At 41.2% G+C, this 21,397-nt stretch overlaps 1 protein-coding gene across 1 annotated transcript in view; it reads left to right on the plus strand.

Annotated features, from left to right (window-relative positions):
• ofcc1 (orofacial cleft 1 candidate 1) overlaps positions 1-20,181 on the plus strand; it is a 117,319-nt gene extending 97,138 nt beyond the window's left edge. Inside the window, exons 10-11 of the mRNA XM_048595731.1 lie at positions 14,183-14,389; positions 19,953-20,181. Coding sequence (XP_048451688.1) covers positions 14,183-14,389; positions 19,953-20,018 — 273 coding nt within the window. The 3' untranslated portion in view covers positions 20,019-20,181. The remainder of the gene's footprint in view (positions 1-14,182; positions 14,390-19,952) is intronic.
• The last annotated feature ends 1,216 nt before the right edge of the window (positions 20,182-21,397 follow it).

Genomic DNA, 21,397 nt, shown 5'->3' on the forward strand with positions numbered 1-21,397 from the left:
ATAAATGCAATCCTGTGGCAATAAATCCTGTGGTAAAAGCAACTTTGCTTATCATATGTTGGGGACGTGAATGGCCCATTGTCATAACATGTTTCATTTTAGCTTTAATTTGCTGCCAGCAGACTGCTAAAATATATTAGAATTTAAATACTTCTGGCATTATGATGAAAATGCAATTTTATTTCGCTTCAGTCTTTTCACCAAGGCTGAGATATAGCATTGTTCATTTGGCCACAAAGAGTCATGCCTTCTGTTTGTAATTGTTTTAGCCATTTTTTTTTGCCAGGGATAAGGTCACTTTCTCCAGTCAAACAAGTCATCTTCCTATTAAACTAATTTGCCTACATGCAAATTTTGTCATTTTTACCTCATTAACTATTTATCATGGAAAAAAAATTTATATTCATGAAGGAGAGGCTAGCAGCTTGATGGAGCTGAAACTAATATTTTGCAACAGTAATGATTTTTGCATCCTTAATTAGGTAGAATAAGGTTGATATGATTAGGTCAAGATGTAGTATTTTTCATTAAAAATACATTTCAGACACTGTATTCATAATGTGTCCTTGCAATTAAAATAAAGGAGCAAATGTGATTCATGTTACACTCCTTGATTAATGCCAGGATAGGAAACTGTATCATTTTCGTTCACAGCCAGAGGTAGTGGCCTCAGTACAATACAGGTGTAATACTGAATGTTTTGTTCCAGGTAAAGTATACCAATCAATTCAAGTTCATAATGAACACATTAATTATTTAAAAGCAGTCATGCAGATGGATCTAATTAATTGTCTCATGTCATCTCTGTGATTATTGTCCCTGTAAAAATTGGGAGGGGGAGGAAACGAGGTTTGTACAATTCTGTAGTGCTTGCATGGATAGGCAAACTGTTTTTCAGGAATATTTGGACAGTGATGGAAAAGCTGTGTGGTTATCTATAATTTTTGTAGTAATTTATATGAAGCTTCGCTGACATGTGTTAATAGCACTTGATTGCCCTCAAGATGTTTTCACAACAGAAATCTGTAAGTGCCACATCAAAGTTTGTTCAGCCAAACAGTTTTTTCTTCACATCCAGATAATTTGTGACCACAGGCAAGCATTTGAAATCCAAGGTGGTTTGCAACCATTCTTATGGGCAAATCTGTCATCAGTTAGATGGCACAGATTGGCTTCCTAATGAAGAGTAACTACTCATGGTTCTTGTCATTATCATATAAGCAGTTCTTCTCCCTGATTCTGAACTGGCATTGTATTCATATCTGTCCCATCCCATGTAATCTGTCTCGATGCAGAATCTTATCCATGTGCATTCTTTCTGCAGAGGATTTTCTTTTTAGATGTTGTGAAATCAGGAAGCAAGAAACTAATCATTGGTTTATTCCACTACCCTCATTTATTTCACTTTAGCTCTTACGAAGCCTACAGTTTCAGGTGGATTGCTTGTTTTTTTTATATGATTGCCAAACTGTACCATCTGTGGACACCATTTTAAAATTTAAAAAAAGATGGACTGAAACATGAGCCTCTTCACAAATCAGAAACATCTTTTTGTTGGAACTGAGCCAGTCATTTATTAAAATGAATAAGGAACCACATTGGTGTATAATGTTATCTTTACAAATAGAGGGGTTCCTCAAGCAAAGCTAATGTTTAAAAAGCTTCCTTTTCCTTGCTGTGCATTCATTTATTTCAAATTCAAAGTGCCAATATTTTGCAGTAGTTCAGTCATTTATTAAGCCATTCAACATGAGTAACAAGGGATACATTGCTTTTTTGACCTACTTAGTTTTGTTTCCATTTGCTCAGTTTCACAAGAGGCAAGTCATAAGGCAGGTAGCTGCGCACTTTTTTTGCTGCAAAAGTAGCTTCAGTTTCCCGAAAAAGCTTGGAGGAACGAGACAAAGACAGATGGAACAATAAGTGCTCAGACCATACTTGTAAAATGCAAAGCAATGTGTGAAATACAAAGAAGCAAATAAACCAAAAGTTTAAACTTCCCAAGTAGCTGGAGACATGATGTACTATGATACAATCCAACCGATTTAGCTTAAGTAGTGCAGTTTGTCTGCTTTAATGGTGAAACAATATTTCGCTTTCTTGTTTTTCTCGTACCAGTTTTGACTTCATGTTGTGCCCCAATAATATGCAAAACCATGCAGCCTGAATGTGCTAGTTCTGGTAACATTGCCTAGTGGGTCAGTGCACTGGCAATTACGTTTTCTTCTCTGCGTTCTTCATTTCTCGATCAACAGGCTTCAAGCGAATGCTTATTTTTAACAGAAAATAATGAACCATGAGAACTAGCAGCTGAACAGACTTTCAAATGTGTTAAATTGAAATATACAATATTGGTGCCTAGTGATGCCTGTCTAAATATCTGCTGGCTGCCCCGGAATGATATTGTCGTTCTCACAAAATCAAAGCAGAATCTCCTAAGTGCTGCTGCACTGTGTTCATTTTACCACCGAAACCATTGGGTCGGTTTTGACCGCTTCATTTTAACAGACCGTCTCCACACTTTTTTTTTGCGGGGGGGAGAAAAGAAATGTTTCCCCTATCAGTCATTCGCTTGCCGCTTTGGTATGCTCCCATTGTTTTTGTTTTAAAAATCGTGCAGACAGCCTCGCAAGGAATTTTACCCCAAAAAAAGCAGCAAATGCCCTGCAAGCTGCAGCAACAGATTTCACCAGGGTCCACGTTTTCACCACATTAAATCAGAGCAGAAGCAGGCAGAGGGAATAGTGGGCGTCCTAACCTTGTTTGCAGAGCGCCTGTTTATTTTTTCCCCCCGCAAAGTACATTTGAGGAGGCTGACAGGGGTCAAAATCAGGGGATTAGTTGTAGAATTTAATGTGGGCGAAGTCTGCTGTCCATCTTGACGACCAGACCGTTCTGTTAGAATGACACATAAATAACCTATTATGTCCCCCACCCATGGAAATTCAAATGCACCTGTCAAATTGATAAAGCACTCGCCCAGAGGGAAGCATTGTTTACATTTTCACTCTAGTCTTCTGAAAAGTGAGATCCTAATTATTTTTTCCCTTGGAAATTAATGCCGGGTGTGATTGAAGTGCAAAAAAAAACTGTGAGCGTCATCCATAAATGGCGATAAATGTATTGAAGGTTTTTTTGTGTGTTTTAATGAGACCTGTAATGTTTACACTGTAGACTCATTACTTTCTTAATGTGCAGCCGTTAGTTCATTGACTGCAATGAGAAAGGTTAACGCAAAGCTGCCTTTGTGTGACATAGATGAATAGAGAAAGGCACATGCATAAACTCACATGCACATATATATTTAACCATTTTTGTAATGCATACATGCACGTGAACATAGGCACACTTGACATAGACAAAACAGAAGTATGTAACGTATAGAATGGGCACACCTGTAAATAGTAAAATTTACGAGATTTTTGCTATAGAGGTTTTTGAAATAGTGATATAATGCATTAGCCATCAACAATGATAGAGGAATATTGGAATATTTTAATTCGTCCCTTGTCTTTAAATCAAATTTGATCATTTCAACCAGTAGCTGTAATACTGAGAACAGGTTAAAGGGATTCACATCACACCTAGTTGTTAGACTAGGTACAGAGCATCTGCCTCAAAGATATTTTTGTTTATCTGGCTAGCTGGGGGGCAGAAAACAAACTTAGGCAAATTCATTATCAGATATCTTATTGGAATGACCATGCTTCATAGTTACCTTCCAGAGCATGACTACAGTTCTCAGTCTTGTACCTTGCAACATTGCATAGTTAGTGAGCTGCAAATATTTGTTAGATTTTTTTGTAATGGTAGATCTCCCATAATAGTAGATCTCTCATGGGATTTCTCATGGCAAATTGGATTAAACTCTATTTTATAATGAGCATAAAATTATGCCATGCATTATTCCGCTGTTGAAGAGAAGATGGGCCCATGCAGGCCTGGATCTTCAGGCTCTAAGGTCTAATTCCTGAAAATAAGCAGTAATGACTTATTGTTCAGTGAGGCAGATATGCAGATTATGAGGCATTTGAATCTTTCTGAATCCAGAGCGGAAAGAAACAGCTTGAAAAGGTGGAAACAAATGGATATATAGGAGTGCGGCTCACAGTTGCGTGGTTAACAGTGGTTAGAGAGTGAACAGTCATGGAGCAGCATGAAAAGATATATGAAAAAGGTCTATGAATGTACGACTTTCTTACTTTTCTAACATTTTTCAACCTGGAAATAGGAGTAGGCTATTCAGCCCCTCAAACTTGTTCATTTTCCAATCATTTAGATCATGCCTAATTTCTGCTTCAGTTCCATTTATCCATGTTGGCTCCAGATTCATAATTCTCTACCTAAAGCAAACAAAAATATATCAACTTCAGTTTTGAAAATTGCAATTAATCTCACCATTGCTCTTTTGGTGAGTGATTCTAGATTTTTGCTGATCTTTGTGCAAAAAATCCATCCTGAATACACTCCATAATCTTAATATTAGCATTGTACTGATTTGTCTTGTGTTTTCTATCGTTAGAAACAGCTTTTTATCCTGCCTATTGAATGTTTTTATGGCCTTAAATATCATGAATAGGCACTCAATACATCTTTGAAACTCAAAGTAGTTCAAGTTAAGTTTCAGCACTCTGTACCTGTAATTTAACAATTTAAACTGTGGTATCATCTTGGTGAATCTGTATTGTGGCCCTTCCAAACCCTTTACTGAGATTCATTGTTCAACACTGAATGCAACACTCCATGTGGAGGCTGATCAGATTTATGTAGAATTGAAGCACCACTTTCTAAGCTTTGACTTTGACACCATTCTATTTTGCCTTTTCAATTATATCTTGAACCTCTGGGCTGGTTTTTCATGATTTTCATATGTGGACCACTAAATCTGTCTGCATCTCCACAGATGCTTGCTTCAGACAGATTCAGCAGTTAGGTTGTCACTGTCTGACTTTCCTCATCAGTGTAATTTAGCACCATGGTATAAAATGTATTGTCTCAGAAAACTCCCGTGAACATTATTATTCAGTTCTTTGAATATTCATGATAAGGTAGACAATCTAGCAGCTTTCTGAAACTGTTACATTGTGTATTCCACTGAGCTAGAAAAGTCAAACTCTCCAAGGCTTGACCCGTGGGCTTGGGATGGTTCACGACTAGTTGAATTGCCTTGATTAACTCTAGTTTTGCAAAGTTTGTAAAAAGAAAAGAAACTTATTATTCACAATATCTTAACCAATAAATCAAATTAAAGAGATGATGCACATTTTATTGATATGACTAAATTTGGCAGCAGTCTTTCAATTTGAATTTCAGTGATCAAATTAAATTAAAATTCAAAATTAAATTTAAAGTACTTTGCCCATGCCTATCCACTATAACAATAACATAAAGGATTGCTTACAGACCATTGTTTTATGTTTTCCTCTCATTCCGTACCTGATAGACCCGTAAACTTCACAAGGACATAATGGAACAAAAATTTATGAGCTTAAATTTTACCACAAATTGACTAAGATTACCACACTTTTGGGGAGTTCCATTGAGGGTTTGTCTAGTGAGCTCGAGTGAGTTATCTCACACAATTCTCTGTTGCTCACCTCATCATATATGTACCATTCCTCTGTGGCACAATGCTCACACTATTGTGCACTCACCAGTGGTGGAAATACTTACCATTGCCGGGATCTTCTGGATTTGCATCACTGGCACCGTATTTAAATTCCAACTGTGTACCAGATCAGTTGCTGCCAGGATTAGCCCTTCACAATCGACATAGTGGGAGGGAGTTGAGAAAGTAAAGCTTCTGAGGAAGCAAAGGTAGTATGAGTGACACTTCACTGCAAATAGGAGCTCTTACTCATAAATACATTGCTATTTTAAATCAATACCTGGCCGATCACTTGTCATTATAGCTGCTTCTACGAAAATTAAGCTACACAGCCCACCTATCTTTACAGCCATATGATGTTAGAACCCCATCTAAGAGAGAGGTACTCTCTCCCTAATGCCCATTGCAGGGTAATATCTTGTCATTGTTCTATGGAAGCATCACATGTTGAGCAGAATCTAAGTTGTGCCAGAATGACATGGGCAATGGCAAGAAATGAGGCAGAATCCTGTGGCCTATTTTGATGTTCGAAGCAACTCGCTGCATCTTGTAAGAAAGTTCTGGGGGTCGAACTGAGATTGCGACTAGGGAGCAGTAAGTTGTCAACTAAGGGGGATTATTGCATTGTTCTGCAGTTCCTGCCTCATTATTATGCGGCTTCCCACTCTACCAGCTGCCGCAACAAAACTTGAAGTTGAGGATTCTTGACATGGAATTTAGAATGAATAACTGGCAACTTCAACTCATCGTTGGATGCCGAGAAATCTCTGTGTTGCTCAGCACAAAGTAGTATCGCAGGGCATGATTCATGGACATCAGCTGCATTTGCCCTCCATCCATGGACATTGGCATGCAGTAATTGCCAATCCCATGTTATCTTCATGACACCTCTCCAAACCCCTGCAGGACACTTGATAAACATGGACCTGCATTGCAGGGCACTTCGGCAACTAGCTTTGAAAGACTGCTGTAAAGTCATCTGGCCTGTAGGGGCAGGCACCCAGCTTACAGTTGCACTTGGCTGCATCTCAAGGCTGCTTGCTTATTCTCTTCATGCTGAATCACTTAACAAGTGCGTGCTTGCCTTGCCATGCTATGCCATACTTGTTAGCATATTTGGAGCTTCAGATGGAGTCAAATGCTATCAGAACTGTTGTACTGAGGTACACTTCTGCGAAGACATACAGACAGGCTGCTTATCATGTTCATCAGTGAGGACCTGCCTGGAAAGGTGATACCTTGTTAGACGGCTCACTGAGATGCCAGTCTAACACCTACAGCATGTGGCAGCTGCCTGTGTGGCAAATACACTACACCTTTATCTAACCAAATGACCATGGTGGTAATTGGTGGGCGCTAGACCTTGGTCGAGGGGGTGGGAGGGTGGACAGTTGTCAGCCAGGAGTCCTGGCATCATCAGTCACAGTCACGCACAGTCTACATACATTCCAGGGGATTGGCCACAGCCAGTAATCCACATAGTCTGCACACACTCAGGGGAATTGTGTATCATCCATCATGGAGCTGCAAACACAGTGCTCAGTGATCTAGCGAGTCATGCTTAAGGATAGCTTGTTGAAGTCTGTCAGAGGTCTGGAGTGAATACTGTCCTGGGAGTCCATGCTTTGACTGTTCAGGAGGGTGCAGGCGTGGTATGTCATTGCCAAGGGGTAAGGCAGTAAAGTCTGGAGGTGATGAAAGCAGAGGAATTGATGTATGGACAGGGATGTCAGTGGGGTCAAACTGCAGGTGTAATGGAGCAGTGGTATGTGGAACAGCATCGAAGGGTAATCGTAAGCCATGTGGAAGGCAATGCTACTGGCAGTGACTTCCACCGTGGCCTCCATAGGGGTAGTGTAGAGGTGCATGGTGGACACTGTTGGGGTGTAATGTCGAAGCTTAAGAGACAGGAGGATAGTTGGAGACAAAGTTCATTTTGGGAGTTCTCCACATGATGGAATGTATAGGAATGGGCTGCTCAGGTAGTGTGAGGTAAAAGGAGACTTAGGGACTTTGGAGGTATATGGTGACTAGGCAGAACCCTGTCCAGGCCGAGTTCATTCGTCCTAGAAATGGGTTTCAATTAGATTCTGCCTGGTTTCTCACACAGAAAGGTGCATTGCTCTATTAGGGGTCTCTTGGATGTCCCTGTAGGTCAATATCCTTATCCTCAACCTCAGCTTCATCCTCAGGCATTTTCTGTCAAAGCATCATTTCATGTGCATCCACCACACCAACCCCACTAACTTTTGGTGGCTGCTGTTATGAAGGATACAGCTTACCACAATAACATTTATCCACTGTGATAGCGTGTCCTTTCATAAAAAGAAGGCGCCCTTGAATACTATGGACTATGTCCTTGCCTACTTACAGTTCATTGTGTGAATGTGGCAGCTCTGATGTGTTGTCTTCCAGAATCAGTTGTGAAATGTGATGCAGAAATGGCAAACCCAGGTGAGATTTTAAAATTAGCATCTGATTAGATTTGCTTTCCTGACGTGGCAAGGAGGCAATTGATGCAAGCCAAGTAGCGGGCATATTGCTTGAGGCCATAACTTTTAATGTTCATTTTTGCCAATGCAGTGCAGTTTGACACCAGCTGGGTGGCATTACGGAATCAGTGGATGCAGGATTAATACCACTGCCTCTGGTTGACCTCATATTCAAATATTCATGCTCCATCTCTGAAGAGAAAAATCAGTAACTTATTCTGCCCTCTCTGCTTCTGGTGGTAGCTATTTCATCTCGTTATTGTACAGTTGAGCCTGGTGTAAAGATTTCAAGATTTTAGCTTCATGTTTTTCTGAGTGATTTGCAGACCCTGCCAGAAAAACCAGAGTCATCCCCGCCCATCCCTTATGCCCCCTTTTGTGTTAGGAGCACATGACTATTCAGCCTCCATTCTTTTCCATGAGTTCCTTTTAGTTAACTGTTAATGTTCCCAGTGAATTTTCTGAGCTCATGCCTTTGAGAATTACCATGCCGTTGGTGGTCATACACTTGCCCCATGTTGGAATTAGAGTGACTGTCACTTGTGAGATCACCACCCTCTCTCACAGCTTCCCAGCCCCTCTTATACTCTATCAAAATGCCCTCTTTCACTACAGTCATTTCCTCAATGACCCTGTCCAATGAAAGCTATCACCAGACATGAGCTGCCCACTTTCCTCAGGACTCCATGGACTGCCTTCCACCCAAAACTCCAAGGTTATCTTTCAAGATAACCCTGACTGAGAACTGCCTAGTTTCTGGACTGATCACTCCACATCACCCTGACTGACATATCTGTAATCCCCAAAATGGTTACACTTGACATGCACAACTTACTGTGTTCCATACACTGGCCTGCAAAGACTCAGGTCCCAGACTGTGGATGAACCAAGCACCTGACTGGCATTGGCCAATGCTGGGGACTGACCCTTGACTCCATTAAGAACTGTTCCCCTCTGACTGTCAGACATGGCCAGTTGTTTGTGTCACATGCAGTGTGTTGTGCTGTGTTAGCTTTAGGCAAAGCCCAGTTCTCTGAACCATAACAAGCTGCCTGCCTCTTTCTCTGTGTTGAACAGCAATGCAGGATACAGAGGGGCAGCAACCTCCAAGTAAGCACAAAGTGAGCCAGTCCTACGAAAGCAAGCAAAGAGCACTTTTATCCAGATACATGAATTGTGTGTGTGCCGTTGCATGGAAAGCAACCTGGCAGAAACGTGCAAGTCATAAATCTTCCTCAGCTCCAAAGTGAAGTCCCACAGGGCTGAAGTGGTGTGAGAATTGGACCAAGAGCAGCCATAATGATGCTCTGAGGCTGGTTGTTCAATAATGCCAACTTGCATGAAGGAAGGGCAGGGAAAGATATTGTCCATGGACCATGCAGGTAATGGTGTGGACAGAGTTGTCTGAAGGCCTGGAGAACCAAGCAGCGAGGTGCTAGTGCCCAGTAACAGCTCTGAATTTCATGTTAGGAATTGGCAGCCATTCTAATTTCTCAGGAAAGGAGAGCTGTATGTAAATGAGGCAAGTTAACTAAAAATGAGATGTAAATACATGGAAATAAGGTCATCATAAACAAGATTCAAAAATCATCATTTAAAGCTTCAAGGGAAAATGAGAATCTGAATTTTCCATTCTTGTCATATTTTCTGCCCAATACATTGATCTTTTCTCATCATATAATTAGCAACTGTTCTGTCATTCATATTGATGGATTACAATGTCTTTCTTCCAGTTATGGTTAGCGATAGTTACCTCATGGGTAGTCCAGACGATAGCAATGTCAAATGGGCCAAATCTTTCTTTTTACATTTTACAAATGGTGAATATTAGAAGTGAAACAGAGATACTTTGATGATTATTTTTCCTGTAGGTCAGGAACCAAACTGATATGTATTGGAAGATCAGCAAATCCTATTGTTATAGAGCCACGGCAAGGAGAAATAAATGTAAGTGAATTTAAAAAAAAGGTCCTTCCAGCCAGGGGTTTTGATCCTGTTTGCATCAATTAACACTCAATGCAGACATTCACTGGGAACACTGGTAAAGAAGAGCAGCCCTTTTAATGAGGCTAAGCAAGTTTTTAAAGGACTTAAATCTTTCAGAGAATAAGAGGCTGAGTGAGAAGATATCAAGATGGTGGATGGGTGAGTGAATTGCTGAAGAGTGTGTAATTGGGTGGGTGAGTGTAACAATTCTATGGTAGGTACCTGGGTAGCAAGTACATATCCAGTCCAAGTCTTTGACACTAGCCTTCACACTGATTCCTGGGAAATACGAATCAGCCAATTGGAAGTTGAAGCTTCATGGGCAATGACAGCATATGTGCATGTGTCAGACCATCCTCAGAATAAACACGATTGCCATTACCCTTGAGAACAACAACTCACGGACTGGTACCCAGCTTACTGATTCGAGTAGGCTGCAAGTGAATGCTGCTTGCTTACTGTCTTAGCAGTTACTCACTTATCACCCAGCTGCATGCTCACAGCAACTCTATCTTGCCTTGTCTTGCCAATCAGTGTAGCCTCATAACAGACAGCTTGCCTTGCTGGTCAGCAGTCCTCAGTTAAGGGGAGTACGTCTTGCACTGTGCTACACCAATCTCACACCTTCACCATGTGCCAGCAATTTCCACAACAAACATACTGTGTGTGCAGCAAGCAGGCATCCATGTCTCAAAGTCTTTAAGGGAGCAGTCTTCAATAAAGTCCATGGAGGCACCCATCAGTTAGGAGGCCTCGGTTCAGAAAGTCAAGAATAGCGACGCGTATCAGTCTAGGGGCATTGCAGCAGTCAGACATCCAGTTGGGCTGATCTTGGTCAGGGGATCCATGCTCCTGCAGTTTTGTGTGTGGGTCATGGTCACTTCTGTACCTCTACAGCGGCCAGTCCAGGGGGAATAGGACAAATGCAGTCAGGGAGATGTACAGCCTTCTGTGGGGGTCCAGGCACCTTTTATCCTGGGCTCTCTATTGAGGGGGGTGGGGGGGCACACAGTCAGTCTGTTGGCCCCATCCAAATACACTAAGGGGCATTGGGGAGGGGGGAGCAACAGGGTCCATTCGCATGGGACAAAGACTTGGAAACTTATTCTTTGGGATTGGGGGCTGCAGGCTGAGGGTGGGAGCGGGTGTCAGCAGGACCCCTTGCCCAAAATGGACCTTGTTCGTCTTGCTTTAACATCTGCAGCAGACTCTGAACACAGTTATCAATTCATGGGATGTCCTGGTTGGACATGAAGTTAACCATCAAGTGCCCTCAATAGTATTTCTCTTTCTCTCTCTCTTCCTACCTCCCATGACATTTTAGTACCCTCCCTGGTTCTGCGGCTGGGCCAGAAGGGGCCTGTTCAGCAGTGGACCCTGTTGGCCCTGAAGATTTGTTTGGGTGACTGTGGGGAAGGGGGGTGGGGTAGTGGTGGTGTGGTGGTTGTGTCTGGATGGTCCATACATGCTGAGGGTCTTCTAGCTAGAGCACAGTGAAGCTTTCTCGGCGTGAATACCTAAGGGTCCAATGGGGCAGCCAAGGTGGAAATGGGAGGCCAGGCCACCGCTGGAGTGTCCTCAGATGAGACTTCTGAGGGGTCTGTGTTAGGTTCTTCCTCCAGCTGGATGCCTCTGGACACTGACATGTCTCTTTGTGAGGAAGGAGCAACTGGAGTGTGTGCCAGAGTCCTGATGGAGCAGAGGACGTCATTCCCCTTCTTACAGTGCTGACCTAGGTGGTTGCCAGGGTCCTGTGCAGCACACCTTTAACCAGGACCTTCAGGTTCCTGTCACAGAATCGAATATCATCTTCCCTTTCTGCACCACGGTCAAGTTCATCATCATCACACACCCATCTTTCTATCAGTCTCAATTCAAAATATTCATACGCCTCACAGTTAGCACAGCTGCAAGCTTAAGTTACATCTCACACTCCGAACATAATGATGGAGAAGAAACACCATTACTTAATCTCACGGTCACAGCTATAAGCTCTGGTACTGACACCGAATGTGCTTTGGAGGACAGCTTAGAGTTGGGATTGACACATGATAAGGTAGCAAGCATCAGGTTGGGGGATCAAGGGTAGCGTAGGTGCCTGCTTGTTGGAATGCAAGATCCAAGCGTAGTAAGTGATTCAAATGCCATCTTAGACCCAAAAAGATCTGATTCTGAGCACCTGGATGGTGCCAGTTAAGCATGCAACTGCTAGTCTGTGATGGTTGCAGTCTGCTCGCATCTGGATAAGGTCACTTGAAAACTGCAACTGAAACAAAATCAGAAATGTAGAAAGGAGCAGTTCTGAAAATATGCTTTTCATGATCAAAAATGTTGGGAGCTTTCACTTCAAATTTTTAATATTGTGCAGTCAGTGATCTGAGAAGGTGCTGAATAGGCAAAACTGTTCAGCTTAGCACTAATCTTTTGCCTGTTCCAACTTGCCATGCTAACACAGTGAAACTATTATTGCACTGGGTGTACAAACGTATGTATAGTTCTTTCATTGCAGATCCGTAGCCCTGCACAGGTTTAAAATGATCTTATATTGTTAATGTATAGATTTGTAGAGCACACAAAGAGAGCGTTTGGTGTCTCATGTCTATACCAGCTCCCTGTAAGAGCTAGTCCTACGCCCCTGCATTTTTAAGCTCTTTAAATACAAAGCCAATACACTTTTGAAAATTAAGCTTGAATCTATTTCCATTACCCTATCAGGCTGTACCCTCCAGATCATAACAATCAGCTGAGCAAAAAATAGAGTATATTTTTAAAGTAGTGTAGCGTGAACTTTGTGTTGACAGTGATATTTCACCCAAATGAATTAGATTTACATTTTCGCAGTAATGAGATCATTAACTCGTTTTCGTTAAGCACATTTTAAGGCAAATTCTGTAAGAGTTAGTAGACCTGGTTAGTCTTTGGGATTGTTTAAGTTCTGCATGACACTATCACAATGCCAAGCAGCCACTGCAATCACTTTGTGCTAGATTTGCACATTACTGTGACCTTTACATACACCTATTAAACTGTACAGTCCAAAACTCCTAGCACAGTAAGTTTTCAAAACATTCGGAAAATTTTGTTGCGACATTTATGCTCAAAGCTGACATGTATTGTCTTTTATTTGCAAGCATGAATGTGAAAAGACTGGGAGGATTCATATCGAAGGAGAGTCCATTTTCAGTGTGTTACTTATTCATGTGTTTTCGTGGTAGGCGGAATCAATTGTATTGATTTTTGCATTTTATTCACTCCACACTCTGGCTAATCGCAGCAGCAGCAGGATGGTGCTAGATGTGAAGGCTTTCAACACTTGCAAACAAAGAGCACTGTCAAGAAACTCAAACTTGTCTGATAAAACCTTGTGCATGTAATGTTTTAAAATGAGAGTCATGACAAGCAGTCAGCGTTAATTGGTGAAAGCGTTTAAAGATTTACAGTACATTAAATGGAATCTCATGAGGAGCCGTGCCTGCACCAAAAAAGCTCTCCAAAACTTGCAATATGCTAACTTGTCATTACTTGTTTTCGCAGTCAGTTTTCATACTTTTTTGTTACTGCAGGATGATTTTCAGCGGTGTGTCACCGTTCACTGAGAAAATATTCTGTGGTTTCTTGTCAGCTAAGGTGTTGGAACTTAGCCGTGAGGTGGATGTGGCCAGTGCAGCAAACCTTTGGCCATTGTTTGTAATTAACTGAATGAGGCTGCACCATTTAATACCGGATTATTTGTTTCTGTGTGTGCCCCTTTAAAAATGTCCAGGGCTCTGTAGAGCCACTGAACTTGGGTGTTGCTAACACACGCTGCAATCCAAGTTGAAAAGCTATTGTGCTCCCCTTCTCCCCTGTTGTATGAAAGTACATGGAATGCATGCCAGTTGCTTTAAGTTGACTTGATATGAAGTACTTAAATAACAATAATTTCAGGCAGGTATGTACGTTCCACAACCTTTACTTGTTTGCTGTGTGATATTCAGATAGGATGCATCTTTGAACAATGACTAATCAGATTCATATGGGGTGGGGGGGGGGGGGGGTGGGGGGGGGGGGGGGGGGTTGGTTGTGTCGTGGGGGGGGCTCTTCATTATCTCACTAGGTGGCAGTGTACGACTACATCTGGAATGATGAGCACATCACACACCCGTCCTGTAGCTGTGCATTGCAGGAGTGCAATCAAACCCCTGGATCAGAAGCTGGCTGCGGAGAGATCACCACTCACGTGTCTATCTACATCATATACCTCAGTGGCTTGCAAGAGCTGTACAGGCATTTCCTTCGGCTGCCTGATGGTGCCATTGTTGAGGTATTTAAAAGAAAATATATTTTATAGCCTTGTTTAAGGGTTGTTACAAACTGGAACATTAACCGATTAAGCCTAGAATGTGATGTGTGCATTTAGATACGGAATGGTTTAACCAGACGTGTCTTTAGTTATTTTCTCCCTGCACTGGCACAACATGACAAAATATAATTTGCATGAAAATAGAATGGTTGTCAAGCGACTGAAGTCAAACTCAGTTCTTATGAGCTCAAAAGAATATTTCTAGCAATCTATATTGTAGTTTGCCACCATTTATCTTCATTTTTTTTACTGAGCTGTAATGTGTTCGCATTGATTCTCTTTTCTTCCAAATTGTCATCAGTTTTGTGTTACACTTTTATTATAGTCGATGAAATGCTGTGACATTGTTTCACCCAGCAGGCTACAGTAAAATGTTTTATCATGCGCAGTAAAATGCTGGTAATTTGTAACTTGTATTTTATGACGAGGAAAATGTATGAAATTCATTATCCAATTGCCAGATAAGTATTTCTTGATATTCATTCAGTCCCAGAAGTAATATTTTAAGAAAAGAGGTGCCTCTGTCAATTTATAAGGTATGGATATGGAGAATATTAATTGCACCCATGACTTCCATTTCAGTGACCTGATTTAAAAAAAAGAAAGAAAATGTTGTGTTAAATAGCACCCTTCACGGGCACAGGATATCACAAAGATCTTCATAGCCAATTCCATCATTCTGAAGTGTAGTCACTATTGTAATGCTGCAAACATACTCAGCAAGCTCCCACAATCTGGGAATCATAGAAATGTTCAACATGGGATTTGCTGTGGACTATTAAGTCCATGCTACATCTTTTGAAAGAAAGTCCAAACCTATAGAGAGTAGCAGTCACTCAGAAGAATCATGCTGGCCCTCAACTATTTACAAACCATGTCAATGACAGTCTAAGGGGCCAAATGTATGGTTGCCAATTTTGCCTGCAACACAAAGATACGTAGGAAAGTAAGTTGTAAGAGCACATAAAGTGTCTAAAAAAGGATATAGACATGAACAATGATTGTGCAAATGGAGAGACCTCTTATTTTTAAACAGTCTGCCCTAGTTTTTGTCTCTCCCACAAGAGTAAACATTTTTCCAGTATCCACCTTTTCAAGTGCCCTAAGGATCTTATATGTTTCAATAAAGTTATTTCTCATTCTTCACAACTACAATAGCTAAAAACCACATCTGCTCACCCCTTCTTCATAAAGATAAGCCCTTCATCACAGGAGGAAGTGCAATGGTGTAGTGGTATTGTCTCTACCTCTGGCCCAGAAGACACTGAGTCAGGTTTCATATTAAGACTTGATTGCTGCAGAAGATGTGTCATAATGCATTCAAACATATGGATTATCAAGTTGTAAATCTCTCTGATATGGCTATGATTGGCATATAAGCTGGAGGATTTCCAGTCAGGTTTCATTTGTAAATAGAATTCATTTCCCCAAAGAGCATCAGAGCTGGGTCATTACATTTATTCAAGGCAGAGTTAGATGTTTTGTTTTTGATGGACAAGGGAGTCAAGGACTTTGGGGACAAACAAGAAAGCACATTTAAGACCACAAGCAGATCAGCCATGAAGGTATTGAATGGCAGAACAGGCTGGAAGGGACAAGAGGCCAGTTCCTCCTCCTAACTTCGATGTTTCTATGGTCAGTTAATATTACTGCTGTGGCTCAATGAATAACTGTTGCATCTGAGTCTGATGGTTGGAAATTCAGGCCCCACTTAAGCTCAAAAAACAAGGCTGGTGTTCCCTGAGACTGCTGAATGATGCTGTTTTTGAGAAGTGATGTTAAAATGAGGCCTTCCCTCTCAGGAGAATGTAAAAGATCCCATGGTGCTATTTTGAATAGCATGGGTATTGTTCCTCATATCCTGCCCAATATTTATGCCTCAATCAACATGACAAAAATAAATGATCGGGTCATTATTGTGTTTGCTGAAACAAATGGATTGTCGCTGTTTCCTATCTTACAATGTATTTGATTGGCTGTAAAGCACTTTAAGCCTAAGGTCGTGAAAGGTTTCGTATAAACGTAAATCTTTCTTTCATTTAGTTTTTCCTCACAACTATTTTCACCGCTAAGTATTTGTCTAATTCTCTTTTGAAGGCTACTGTTGAATTTAACACCCTACCAGACTTTATCTATACATTGTGTGAAGAAATATTTTCCGCATGTTGCCTTTGGTTCTTTTGCCAGTCATCTGATATCTGGTTCTTGATGCTTCACCAATTGGTAACAGTTTCTTTACTGACTCTACAAAATCTTTAAGCATTTAAATACCGCTACCAATTCTTCTTGTAGCCTTCTCTGCTCTGAATAACCCTCGTTTCTCCAGTCTGTCCATATAACTGTGATCCCTTATCCCTGAAACCATTTCAGTTAATCTCTTATGTACCTTAGCTAGAGCACACTGGGTCCTTCCTTTAAGTGGGTTGCTCAGCTTTGGACAGGACACTCTATCTCAAGACAGACTAGTATTTTATCTTTTTTTTTATATACATACATGGGGTGTGTAAATCCGTGGCAAGGGTTGCATTTATTAACTTTATTATTATTATTATTTATCATTATCGTCCCTCCCTAATTTCCTAAAGAAGTTGATGGTGTGCTGCCTTTTTGAACTGATACAATCCTTGGGGTGGGGGTACAGGACTATTTGGAAGGGAGTTAAAGATTTTTGAGCTCGTAATAATCAAAGAATGGCGATAGCTCCAAGAGAGGATGTTGTGTTACTTAGAGAGGAACTTGCAGGTAGTGATGTTCCCATGCGTCTGCTGTTTTTCAGTACGAACGTGCAGAAGCAGTCTGTTTGGCCCCTCAAGCCTGTTCTGCCATTCAGTAAGATTGTAGCTGATCTGTTTGTGTTTTTAACTCCACATTCCCATTTGCCTTCGATAACTTTTGGGTGTAGAAGTCAGGGATTTGGAATCTGCTATTGAAGGAGCCTTGGTCAATTACTGCAGTGCAACTAGTAGATGGTACACACCGTTGCTGCTGTGCATTGGTGGTGAGGGGAGTGAATGTTAAAGGAAGTGAATGTGGTGCCAGTGAAGCAAACTGCTTTATTATTGAGCTTCATGAATGTGGTTGGAACTGCATCCATCCAGGGCAAGTGGAGCCTTAAAGATGGTGGACAGACTATTGGGATCAGGAGGTGAGTTGCTTGCCACAGGATTCCTCGTCTCTGGCTTGCATTTGTAGCCACTGTATTTATATGGCCAGTCAAGCTCAGTTTCTGGTCAATGGTAAGCCCAGTATGTTGATAGTGGGGGATTCAGTGATAGTAACACCATTCAATGTGGAGGGGCAATGGTTTGATTTTCTCCTGTTGGAGATGGTCATACCCTGGCTTTTGGGTGATGCCCAACCTCATGATTTTTGTATTTCATGCCTGTGTTGATAAAACCCAGGACCCCATATATTTTAACTGATTTGTGTACCTATCCTGTCCAATATTGGCTCTAATATTTTGGGAAAGAGCTATCTGAGCATTTTGTTTGAGTGCAGAGATTCATTTAATTAGTTTAAATGTCTGAGCACACGTGCTAACTTAAAGCAACCAGCTTTCTTATGGCCTGCATAGGAACTTTCGGTTTCTGCAGCTCCTGTGGCTTGGAGGGACATTGGCTCTGTCACCCGCTGTGCTGTGTGAACCTCTGTGTCTCTCTGTTTTCACAGAGAGATCCTCAATTTAATGCAGGTATGAAAATGAAATCCTGCAGCTGTTGGAAATCTGAAATAAAAGGGAAAGATGATGGAAACTTTCAGCAGCATCAGTGGAAAGAGAAACAGTTCTGATCTTGACCCAAAACCTTAACCCTGTTTCACTCCACAGCAGCTGCCCTAACCTGCTGAACTTCTCTAGCATTTTTTGTTTTTATTTCCTCAGTTTAACATCTCATCCAGAAGGCAGAATTTCCAACACTGTACTTGTGTATTTAGCCAGGATTTTGTGGAAATGAAATGGAATTTGAACTCATGACCTTTGGAGTTACAGTGTTCCCAACTGATTCACAGCTGGTATCACAACTTAATGGAGCAATGAGGATCACTGGTGAGCTCTGCAAGTTGAGGAAAACAACAGAGTAGGTTTAGCAACCTGGTGCAGTTCCAGAAAAGAATTTAAATGGAAGTCTAGGGCAATACAAACCACAAAACTAACAGGAGAGGCTGGATAGGCTGGGATGTTTTTCACTGGAACGTGGGAGGTTGAGAGGTGACCTTTATTGAGGTTTCGAAAATAATGAAGGGTACAGATAAACTGAATGGAGAGTGTCTTTTCCCTAGGGTAGGAGATTTCAAGACTGGGGGCATATTTTTAAGTTGAGAGGAGAAAGATCTACAGAAGACATGAGGGGCAATTTTTAACACAGAGGGTGATTCGTGTGTGGAATGAACTGCCAGAGGAAGTGGTCGATGTAGGTACAGTTACAGCGTTTAAAAGACATTTAGATAAGTACATGAATAAGAAATCTTTGGAGGGATATGGGCCAAGCTCAGGCAGGTGGGACTGGTTTAGTTTGGGATTATGGTCAGCATGAAGTGGTTGGACAGTGTCCTCTTACTGTGCTATATGACCCCATGACTCTAATCAAATTCAAAAGTGTTTGGATGCCCATTTTCAGAGGTCTAACACATTTACCTTTTACTCACATGTTTCAAACAGGAGTGAAAATGTGCACTGGAAGGAGTGGGGGGGGTTGGCATGGTGCTTTGGTTGGAGTGGGGGCCCAAGAAGGGAGGTGGTAGGTTTCCTTATTACATCCCATTTCAATAGTAAAACATTTTCCAGCAAAATGCACAGTAAGGTAAACTGAGAGCAGGGTCCTTTATAGTTGGAGGAAGTGTTCTTTCAATCTGAAACTTAAAGATTTAAAGCTATGATAAGTCACAGGTGTTTACCATGCCAAGACCGCTTCTAGCTGCGGGATCAAGTTTATTTTCCCTAGTGTTTTACGTGAATTTTGACATGTCAAACCCACTTTTATAGAACTGGCACCTGCTGATGTGTTATCTTGATCATACTGTGGTATAATTGGAAAGACCTGGTCTAATACTGATGGAACTCTGCTTCTTATTATGTTACACAGTAAGATTATTATGGTTTCATCACAAATTTGGCAAAACCATTTAAAAATCTGCATTCCAGTTTCTGAATAGAAATAGACGAATTGGAATCGACCATTCAGGCCTCAAGCCTGCATTCCAATGATATTTTGGCTGATCGGTATCTACCCATTCACCTGCCTTGCCTTCATGTCCCTTTATAACTTTGCCTAGAAACAAAAGTGACCTCACATTTCAAATTATTAACTGCATGAGTACCTATAACTTGCTGTGGGAGAGCATTCCATACTTTTATCACCCTCTTTTTGAAAACTATTTCCCTGGAATAGCCTGGGTTTAATTTTCCACTGATATCTCCTTTTCCCAGATTTCTCCAGCATTTGAAAAATTTCCTTAATCACTTATCAATTTGTTCAAAATCTTAAAACTTAATCGAATTACTCTCTCATCTTTTATATTCCAACAGAATACAAGCCATGTTAATGTGAGTGCTCCCTGGCTAGGAATGGACATCCTAATGGAGGAATCTTGAACTAGGCGATGCAATTTCAAACTAAAGGGCCTTTCATTTAAAGGAAGGAGGAATGTCTTCTGTCACAGCGTTATCAATGTTTGGAATTCTCATCCCCGTTGAGAAGTGGGGGCTGCATCATTGAATCTATACAAGACTAAGTTAGACAAATTATTGATTGAAAAGAGAGTCACAAGTTCTGGGGAACAGGGAGTTAAGGCTATTTCAGATTGGCTTGTGGGGCTGAATGGCCTACTCCTGCTCCTATATTCTATGTTCTTTGATCTCGCTGATTTTCCACTCTGACAAGTCTTATTAAATGCTTTTCAGTGCCTTAGGATTATTGCAATCTAACGAACAACTGCTGTCCCTTGGTTAGCAGACACCCAAAATACATGCATGTTGACAAAGAATATTAATTATTTAAGCTTCTCGCCCTGACTCCTTCAAAATCAGCACATCTGGGTGCAACCCTGAGGAATAACGTCTGCCTGATTACTCAGCCTTAGGACTTTCAATCTGATCTGAATGCTGTTACCCTTTAATTTTCATAGACTTTCTCAGACTATGTTTCTTTTGCAGCTCATTCATCAAATTCAAAATGTTGGGCTTAGCATATGCCAGTAGTATTGACAGCAAAGAATTCTGGGAGGTCATATGGTAGTGACTTCCTGCATGAACCATTCTGCACCTGCTGCCATCAAACTGACCAGTCAGAAAATCTACCCTCACGTTGTCCTGAACCTATGTACCAATTGAACAGTAGGCACACCTTTTGTTATCAAATTGGTTGTCAGTCTTTGATCATATTTTCATTTCTCCTTTCATTTTTTTTCTCTCTCAGAGCTTCTAGCAGCAACATATTGAAAATTACCTTTCATTCCTGGAGACAGCATGGCAGTCTGGGAGGATTGGCAACCCTGTGTATCAGCCATGTCGTACCTTGAAGGATTTACCCTTTAGCACATCACATCTCAGTTCAATCACTTCTCATAGCAAAGCAAAAAAAAAAGCCCCCTCATTCTAGACTCTCCAAATAGAGGAAATAGCCTCTCAGTTTTTGCTCTGTCAAGTGTGAGAGAAAGGCTGACAGAACCAGATGAAGATTCAATTTTGAATTAGTACCAAGGATACATAAAATCCTGGCAAAAATAACTTACAAGTAGCCAATTGTGAAGCATGAACAGTGTTTGCTTTTACTGGAGTTCAAGCAATTAAGTAAAACATACTCAGAAGATGTTGTACATTGTTTTTGTGTTGATGAGAATGAATTACCTTTATGGCAGGGTCTCAGGGTCTCACTTTAACAAAAATATAAGCAGAAAGTGCTGGAAAAACTCAGAAGGCCTGACAGCGTCTGGAGAGAGAGAAACAATTAATGTATTGAGTCCAATGACGCT

Source organism: Rhincodon typus, chromosome 4 (assembly GCF_021869965.1).
Source record: "Rhincodon typus isolate 14 chromosome 4, sRhiTyp1.1, whole genome shotgun sequence".
Lineage (NCBI taxonomy): Eukaryota > Metazoa > Chordata > Chondrichthyes > Orectolobiformes > Rhincodontidae > Rhincodon > Rhincodon typus.